At 44.2% G+C, this 9,368-nt stretch overlaps 1 protein-coding gene across 6 annotated transcripts in view; it reads left to right on the top strand.

The window, feature by feature from the left end:
* Positions 1 to 9,348, top strand: part of LOC113228485 (protein Gawky) — a 10,798-nt gene extending 1,450 nt beyond the window's left edge. Inside the window, exons 2-15 of one of the 6 annotated variants that reach the window (XM_026461810.1) lie at positions 501 to 608; positions 1,016 to 1,141; positions 1,550 to 1,734; positions 1,806 to 2,378; positions 2,698 to 3,155; positions 3,247 to 3,498; positions 3,725 to 3,881; positions 4,243 to 4,365; positions 4,602 to 4,739; positions 6,146 to 6,303; positions 6,577 to 6,718; positions 6,862 to 7,209; positions 7,429 to 7,548; positions 7,665 to 9,348. In XM_026461810.1, the coding sequence (XP_026317595.1) occupies positions 501 to 608; positions 1,016 to 1,141; positions 1,550 to 1,734; positions 1,806 to 2,378; positions 2,698 to 3,155; positions 3,247 to 3,498; positions 3,725 to 3,881; positions 4,243 to 4,365; positions 4,602 to 4,739; positions 6,146 to 6,303; positions 6,577 to 6,718; positions 6,862 to 7,209; positions 7,429 to 7,548; positions 7,665 to 7,925 (3,149 nt within the window). In that variant the 3' untranslated portion in view covers positions 7,926 to 9,348. Of the gene's footprint in view, positions 1 to 497; positions 609 to 1,015; positions 1,142 to 1,549; positions 1,735 to 1,805; positions 2,379 to 2,697; positions 3,156 to 3,246; positions 3,499 to 3,724; positions 3,882 to 4,242; positions 4,366 to 4,601; positions 4,740 to 6,145; positions 6,304 to 6,576; positions 6,719 to 6,861; positions 7,210 to 7,428; positions 7,549 to 7,664 lie in introns of all 6 variants that reach the window. The other 5 variants (XM_026461811.1, XM_026461809.1, XM_026461813.1 and 2 more) reach the window with 5 other exon arrangements.
* The last annotated feature ends 20 nt before the right edge of the window (positions 9,349 to 9,368 follow it).

Here is a 9,368-nt window from a genome sequence, read left to right as displayed (position 1 = left end):
CTTACCACGGTATGACTTCTTTTTATTTTCCCGATATTTCGGAACTTCCGTGGAGCGTGCAACCGTTCCGAAATATCCCAAACGGTTGCACGCTCCATGGAAGTTCCGAAATATCGGGAAAATAAAATGAAGTCATACCATGGTAAGAAACCCGATACTAGTGATAATCATATAATTATTTTGTTTTGATCTTTTGATTTTTAATCATACTGGGATTGTATTACTTGAAGTTTCGGTTAATATGCTCTGCCTATTCTGGTCTAATTACATACACTAATAAATTTAAGGATTGTGATTGTTAATTTATTTCACCAAAGAAGGAGATGAAAAGTCTGAAACATAAAAGTTTGAAAATTGTTGGGTCATTATAATATGTCTCATCATTTGGTTATTTGGCAATACATTGTATATGTTGTCAGTACATCTTTGAGCAGTGGATGCATCATTCTTACATTTCATGAAACAATCGATAGGTAAATTAGACGACTTTCCTTTAGCAGCCGCCAACTGGGGCGGTAACTCAAGCGGCCAAGCAAATAATGGGTCTAACAATACTCAACAACAATGGAATAACACGGCTCAGCGGCCGCCCACCTCGCAAGCCGACAGTAAGTTGTTTTCAAATCATATTTCTACTGATCTAGTCTAGTTGGAATTTGCATTGCTGTTTGTTTGTTTATTGTTTGCTGACTTACGACCGTATGAGCGCTGTAGTATTTTTATGCTATCATTTATTATCTCGCATTTTTTTTATTATCTCGTAACATTATCCATAACCGCTGATTCTATTTATCGACTATAAACATTCGTTTGATTGCATTTTTGAATAATATTATCGAATAATGTTTGGCTGCAAAAAACTTGCATGACAAAGTTCTTTGAGATCGCGTGTATTTTCGAGTTAAATAAAAGTCACAAGAGATTGATATTGATTTGGCACGTGGGGTTTTGAGTTTTGAGTTTTGGTATTTTGAGGGGTTGTGAGGGTGTTGTCCAATGAAGTTGTTGCTTGCAGTGAATAGCAACAAGGGGAACGGGAATGGCATGCCGCCTACCAGCGCCGCGTCTCAAAATTGGCAGAATTCGCCGCCAAACATGCCAAACGCGCAGCCGAACAACAACGGAGCGCCTTCTAACAACGGTAAAACGTCGCACAATTAAATTATGCCTGAATAATTAGGTTGAGTTCCCGTTAGCATTCACAACAGGGTTTAACTTCTATTAACAAGGTGGGACTCAAGTTCGTCCTATAATCTTTCGCGGTAAATTTTCCAAGTGATGCAAACAAACAGCAATCATAAATGTATTTATTTCCTATGTTAAACTTTCGAACAAATAAACAACTCTCTGTTGCTTGTGCAAAATACAAATTTTATTGGGTACAGTTTTTCCATCCATCATAGATTATAGAAAGAAAAAAAAAACATTTATTTACCAAGGCCACATGTAAAGCTGAACTAGATATCTGTAAGGTGTAAATGAGATTTCATTTGCACGCATAACGAAGGTGCTAGAGAACTAAAAAGATGACTCGATTGTCTATTTTTAGGTACAAACAATACTGGAAATGGAAATAACGGGGGAAATAATCCTCCGAATTCGGTAGCGAATACTAATGGTCCTTCTTCTGGTAATGGGAACAACGGTAACAATACCAATAGTACCTCTTCTGCCAAGATAGAGCAGCTCAACTCCATGCGAGAAGCTTTATTCAGCCAGGACGGATGGGGAGGCGTGAGTATTTATTATTTGCAATTTAACTGATAATAAAATATTTTATTTTTTAACCTTCATTTGTATTCCAGCAACATGTAAACCAAGACACCAACTGGGATGTACCTGGATCTCCCGAACCCGGCTCGAAAGCCGAGCCAACGGCTAGTGGCGGGCCGCCCGCCTGGAAGCCCAACGTTAACAATGGTGCCTTCCTCGGAACCGATCTCTGGGAAGCCAATTTAAGAAACGGTGGACAACCTCCACCACAACCGGCAGCTAAAACGCCTTGGGGTCACACTCCGACTACTAATATTGGTGGCACGTGGGGAGAAGATGACGACGCAGCCGACTCCGCCAATGTATGGACGGGGCCGCCTCCGCCGCAGCAGTGGCCGGCCGGGCCGCCACAGCATGCCCAGCAATGGGGAGTCCCTAAGAAAGACGACTGGAACGCGTGGGGTGAGCCGCACCGCCCCGCCGACCCTCGTCTGGATCCGCACCGCGGCGGCGATCCACGACAGGCACCGGCCGACACACGTCATGACCTGCGCGGCGGCATCTCGGGCCGTCTCAACGGAGACATGTGGAGCCAGCATCATCAGCACGCCGCTGGGCCTAACAAGATGATGCCGGCCGCCGCTGTAAACCAATGGGGAGCGCAGGTAACTATAACGACGCTTGTTACGGTTTCTTTTAACTTTTTACGAGATTTTTATTAGTGTATCATTGGGTTGGGTTTTAAAAACATTTTTCGGAATGTCCAATGGAATTAATATATACTTCACATCGACTTACGTATGTACCGGTTCTATCGTAAACGTGATCGCAAATGTGACGCACGTATTTATTGGTTCTGTGTTATTGAATTTTGATTGTGGAGTGAAATATACGAAACCCATGCACTTTCCGAAACTTTAAAATTATTACCGGGCTACAATTTTGTGTATTCAACTTTGTTAACGTGCGTTGTCTTTTTCTCAGGGTCCCAAAGACTCGATCAAATCATCTGGATGGGAAGAGCCATCTCCGCCCGCTGCACGGCGCGCAGGCGGCGGGTTCGACGACGGCACCTCGCTGTGGGCGCAGAGAGGTGGCGGCATGGCCGGCATGCCCGGACGTGGAGCGCCTCAAGGTCCGCCCGCTGGCCCTCAGCGCATTCCCCCCACTCCCACCAAACCCGACGCGGTGTGGGGCGCTCACGGACAACGTAACGGTTCGTGGGAGGAGCCTCATACTCCCGGCTGGCCGGACAGGGAAGTGCCCGGGTGGCCGGAAGCATCTGTTCCCGTGCTATGGCCCGCGCCTAAGCCGAAGCCGTCAGGACCTGCTGGTGCTTGGCCAGATGACATCGGCGAGTGGGGCGGTCCCAAACCACCACAGAGTGTGCCCCTCGGAAAGCAGCTGCCCAAAGAGGCGGTGTGGAATAGCAAACAGTTCAGGTGAGCGTCACGGTAATAGATCGCAATAACACTGTGGTGACAGTACATTGAAAATAAATTAAATTGATTCTACCGATTATGATTTGTGTAGATACCTTGTGGAGATGGGATACAAGAAGGAAGAGGCTGAAGCTGCGTTGCGCAACCGCGATATGAACGCCGAGGAAGCTCTGGAGCTGCTGGCTTCAGCGCGCGGCGAGGGTTGGCGGCGTGACGAGCACTTCCACCACGGACCCTTCCAGCCGCCGCCGTCTGTGCCTGCGGTCTCGCCCGCAGTCGTGCAGAAGCTGCTTAACCAACCGCCACCGCAACCTGTGCAGCATCACCCTTACAACTCCAATAGGTACATAACAATGCCACTGACACCCATGATACAGTTCTAGTTCTAGTTATTGATGAATTTATCAATATGACCTGGACTTTTTACAGTCATTTCAAGCTATACTACAATTAATAAAGAGACTAGCGAAAGACTTCCTAAATTTGCTTAAGACTATTTTTTCTTTGACGATTATGCTGGTATATTTGGCTGAAGGAGACATAATTATATTTTTTTTGCATTTGTACAGCGGGTCTGGCAACAGCGGGCAACCCAGTGCGGCACAGCTACGCATGTTAGTACAGCAGATCCAGATGGCAGTGTCGGCCGGGTACCTCAATCACCAGATCCTCAACCAGCCGCTAGCGCCGCAGACACTCGTTCTCCTCAACCAGTTGCTGCAACAGGTATAGTTATTTTTATTTAAAAAGTTCTGCTGAACTGGTTTTGCGCATATATACTTCGTAGCATTCTTTCTTAATACCTTTCATATGAACCAAATGAAATTTACATAATCGAGAGATAATTAATAAGCATATTTTGCTAAGTCAAGTTAACTTGATGAAATATCGTGATATAATTCATGAGTTCAATATTTCCTCATGACCTTGATAACGTGACGTAATCTTAACAAGGTCATAAATATAAAAGGCTTCCAAAAGTTCTTAAGTCTTTTCAACTCTTAATTTTGAAGTGATGATGTAGGTAAGCTTATGGGATTTCGAACGTCGAGACAAGTTGATGCGCATAAACTTCTTTTGTTTACAGATCAAAGTACTACAACAATTGGTGCAGCAGCATACTTTGGTTATCTCGAAAAACAACACGATTGCCGCCTTGCAATTATCTGGGCAAATCAATAAAGCGAAACAGCAGATCACTGCTTTACAGGTAAAGATGCGGAAAGTCCTATCTATATACGTGCTTTCTAGTCTCATGTCTTTGAATTAATACTGTTACCTACTTGGGTAACGGTATAACAGATTTTGCTGTAATATCGGGTACTTTTAACTTAAACGCAAAAGTCCTTGTTTTATAATGATATGTCATCAATCATGAGTAAATGCTTTATTGAAATGCCTTTAAAAAATATACAAATATTAACATTAACGAATTCTTTAACACAGAATCAAATCGCGACGCAGCAGGCCTTGTTCATGAACAAGCAAGCGGGCGGCGCCGATTTGTTCAAGCAGAGTCACGACCCGCTAGCGCAGCTGCCCAACAACTTCAGCGAAATGGCCATCAGCAAAGACTCGCAGGCGGTACGTTTTCTTTTCTAACTCCCGTTTGAAATAAATTAGAAACAGCACGTGCCGTAGTGCATAATTTTTTATGGGTTTATTCACTATAGTTTGTATTTTTGAAGATGGAGTAAAATGGCATTAGCAGGGTTGATAGTTTTCATAAAAATTTAAAGAGTCCTGTAGTTGTTGTCGACAGTTTTATCAATATATTGCGAAAGAGGGTATAATTTTGCCAAAAATGGGATGAGATGTGATGAATTGCTGCGAATATTACGACGTTCGACGACGACTACTACTAATTACTTCTTTACTCTTATTTTGACAGTTTACCAGTATCGAAATAAATTTTTATTCACGCACATTAATAAGGACAGGCGGATTTAATTATCTATGTATATTGAATTAAAATGAAAAACTTTAAAACATAAAGTCATTTTAAATGTAGTGAGTGTATCTACGTACATATGTATAAATTTATAATTCATATGAACCTGTGCCCAACAGTTGGGCGAATAATGGGTCGATGATAATTCAAATGAGATAAGTTCAGATATTTATTGCATAAGCGTAACCAACATTCAGTCGATAGACTATTTATCGCTCACTAGCTGCTTGCAAGTGAGCAACACTTGCATAATGAATTTTACTCCATCTTTAAAAAAGATCCCTTCGACGATCCACACTTGATAGAAGGAAGAAAAAGGCTTCTTTACTGGCTTCTTGAGAACTTCTGTGATGTGTTGTCGCGTTGCCTTTGTGGTTTGGTAGAACGCGCTTCGCTCGCTCCGGGCTATATTTGTACCCTCCAGCACCTGTCCACCCGACCACAAAGGGAAGGTGCCTTTGCCACTTGTGCGAACGGGACATAGCATGAACCCAATCTTCAATAAAATATATGTAGAACGTTGGTGGAACAAAATATAATGGTTAGTAGCAGTAGAGCTCCTAGTGAAAGAGTTCGTCCAGGGTACCACTGTCACCTTACCTATTTTTGCCGTCAAGCTTACTGTGTTCCGGTTTAGAAGGATGGTGGTGGTCAAATTACAGTACAGGCACATGGGACTCGTCAACTTATGTCTCAGGGTGACGGGCGCAGTGGTGGTCCCCTCAGATCTTTACAATTTATAGCTCTGAGTGGCCCTGTAACTGTTATGGACAGGCGTGTAGTTTACCATCAGGCGCACCACTTGTTCTTCCGGTCACTCGATGTTTTATATATATGTATGAATAAAATATTCTTTGAATGTGCTTAAACAACAACAGCGTAATACATGATGTATATATTAATGTGTGAACTGTTGGTCTGTTGGTCTAACTAAATAGGCGAAAAAGAATCAGGTAGGTAGTACAACAAAAAAATCAGGGGCCACCTTTTATTTTGTTTTTTTTTTTATTCGATTTTAATCTCTAATTAATATGGTCAGGCTTATGGTGGGAGCGGCAATCAGCAATCGCGCCTGAACCAGTGGAAGCTTCCTTCTTTAGACAAGGACGGCGAAGGTTCAGAGTTCAGCCGTGCGCCCGGCACCGCCAAGTCTACGACTAGCCCTCAGCTCAATCAGCTCGGCTTGCAACCTGATTCGTGAGTACCTATTGTTTGTCTCAAATTAGATTTTTTTTGCTTATGTTTTATTAGCATTATAATGGACAATGGAATTCAAATTCACTCAATTAATTGTTGTTTATGCACTGCAATTTTGATATTGTTAGTTGTAAAAGTTTAATAACAGATAACGAGACTTGTTAAATTGTTGAAAATTAATGAACTCATGGTTTCGGTCGCCTTTTCAGTGCTGAAGCTGCCGTTAATAAAAAAATATTCAAACTTTATTGTAAAACCATTTTGATGATATAGTACATGGGGAGTAGGCCGCGGCTCTGAGAGCTGGGGCGACTCTAGCGCCGACGTGGCGGACGGCAAAGACTGGCCGGCTCACGGCGCACACCAGCCTGTGTACGACCTTGTACCCGAGTTCGAACCCGGCAAACCATGGAAGGTATGTGTACTATTACAATTAAATTTCTTAACTAAATTAACTCATCTTTTTAGGGCAAATATTTTAATTGACAAATATTTTACGCTCAAGACATACTGACATGTGCAACTGGAAAGCGAGATTTTGATATTTTCTTACAACAGGGCAACCAGATGAAAAATGTCGAAGATGATCCGGCTATGACTCCGGGCTCTGTGGTCCGCTCGCCTCTGTCGCTGGCAGCTATCAAGGACACGGACATGCTGGGCGGGAAGACGTCCCCGCCGGGCGCCGAAGGACGTACGTTGTCGTCGTCCACGTGGAGCTATGCGCCACCGGCCACGAGTGCCGGGGCGCTGAAGCCGCCTGCCGACGCGTGGGGTGCCAAGCCGCGCCCCGCGCCGCCCGGCCTCAACAAGGCGTGGCCGCAGCACCACGCCAACTCGCAGCAGCGCGCGGTGCCTTCTTGGCAGACTTCCACTTGGCTACTGCTCAAGAATCTTACGGCGCAGGTAATTAAAACGAACGCCTTTTACGTTCGATGTCGTCATGAAAACAGGTCACTGGGACATGGAGATCCGCAACAAGGCAAAGTGGCGAAAGATTTAAGAGGTCCTATGTTGCGAAAGGAGGAAACATTTATTCTTTTTTTTTTTATGTAAGCGTAAACTTACATTGCACTGTTGAAAAATACTTGTTCCTAGTGAAAATATTTTTTTTTTCCTTGACAGATCGATGGGTCGACGTTGAAGACTCTGTGCCTACAGCACGGCCCCCTGCAGAACTTCCACCTCTACCTGAATCAGGGCTTCGCTCTAGCTCGCTACTCGTCTCGCGAGGAAGCAGCTAAGGTTAGTACCCTCATAATGTTTGTTAATAAAATTTATGTGCTATAAGATGCGAATGGAGTCACTAGTATAAGTATATCAACATGAATATAGTTTGATTCGTGTGGTGGTTTGTGCAGGCTCAAATGGCTCTAAATAACTGCGTGTTGAGCAATACGACGATCTTCGCGGAGTCGCCGGCCGAGTCGGAGGTGCAGATGATCTTGCAGCACCTCGGCTCTGGCGGTGGTGGCGCGTGGCGCGGGGGCGCGGCAGCCGGCAAAGAGGGCTGGGGCGGCGCCTTCCCCGGTCTGTGGCCGGACCAGCACGACCAGCGGGCCACGCCCTCGTCGCTCAACTCGTTCCTGCCGCCGGACCTGCTCGGCGGCGAGTCCATCTAGACCTCACCGTCACCCCCGCCTCCGCAGTACGTACGCCTCACTGGCGACCCGCCGACCACCTCGGCGGAGTCGTAGGTGTCTAGTTGTAATTACGCTTTACCGGCCCCCGTACGGGGACGGACTAATTTTATTCGCCTAGTCAGATCGTGTCGGACGCGTCGGGTCGCAACATCCCTGCGGCGCGACGCGCCCGTGGTAGCCAACTGTCCACATAACTATTATCTACTGTGTTGTAAGTGTTCATGTAGATTATTTAGTGTACATAAGAATTATACATATACAACGGCAGACATATAAAGTATCGAGGGTTACATGAAGTATAGCGCGGCGGGCCGGCGCTACCGGGTGAGACTCGGCCGCGCCGGCCTGCCGCGACCCCCGCTCGCTCCTGTAAGCTACCAAATAACGTAGGTATCGGAAGTAGAGTAGTTGCGTCGCGGGCTACCTCAGTCACTCGCCCCGTGGCCTTATGTTAGTGTGTATTTATTTTGTTGCGCTCGAGGGCTGTTGCTGTTTCGCCGTCGAGCTGTTGCGTTCCGAGTTTCTTTCGTATTCGTTTTTATTTTCTCGTTCGATTCTTACTGATCGTATTTTAATTATTTATTCTGTTTTTTTTTTAATTCTCGCAATGAGCCTTCGTTTTCCAGTAGTGATATTTTATTCAGCAATAACGTGTAAGTGCATTTCACAGACTAACAAAAGTTTTATATTAGTTGTAATTTTTATAATGATAACAAAATTTGAAAATTATGAGATTCGAAGTGCATTCTTGTAGTGGTTAATTCCTTTTAAGCCGTATAGTCTGAGATGGAAAGAGTATATACAAAGATACGTGAGGAGGTCGCGGCGCCGGCATCATCGGCCAGGTCGTAGGTCGGGTGCGGGCGCCGTGCGCCGCAAGTACAAGACGGGGCGCTCCCTTGCAATCCAGTAATCCTGTGATGTAAAGTATCTTGCCTAATATAAGGATAATCTATTTTGTTGGAGAGTATCATAGAGCGTCGCCGGCGAGGGCGGCGGCGGTCGGCCTCCGCCGAAGCTGATGTTTCCCCAAATTTTTTCCAGTATTTGTGATTCAAGTGCCACTTTATGTTTAATATATGAAACGATTATCTAGATTATACGATTAATGTAAGGGTAACCTAATATATTAAATTGAAAATTGTTTTATCATTTTATATTACATACATTTGTGAGAAGTGTTATAGAGTACTATAATTGACAGTAATTTAAATATTACACTTTTGTGTATAGATAAGAATAAAGTTCTAACTTAAATTTAGCCATATCAATATCTATTTAATAAAAGATTTGTGGTATTTTCTATAGGCTCAATTTGAACGTTATTCAAAGTGACATATGCTTTAGATATTCTGTTAATAATATACTTGTAGTCGTAGGTCTCTCGGTATTACATCATTGTAGCTGTAAGTTTACACTTAA

The sequence above is a fragment of the Hyposmocoma kahamanoa genome, unplaced genomic scaffold (assembly GCF_003589595.1).
Source record: "Hyposmocoma kahamanoa isolate Upper Pololo Valley unplaced genomic scaffold, ASM358959v1 232, whole genome shotgun sequence".
Taxonomy (NCBI): domain Eukaryota; kingdom Metazoa; phylum Arthropoda; class Insecta; order Lepidoptera; family Cosmopterigidae; genus Hyposmocoma; species Hyposmocoma kahamanoa.
This window is presented reverse-complemented; position numbering and strand designations above follow the sequence as displayed.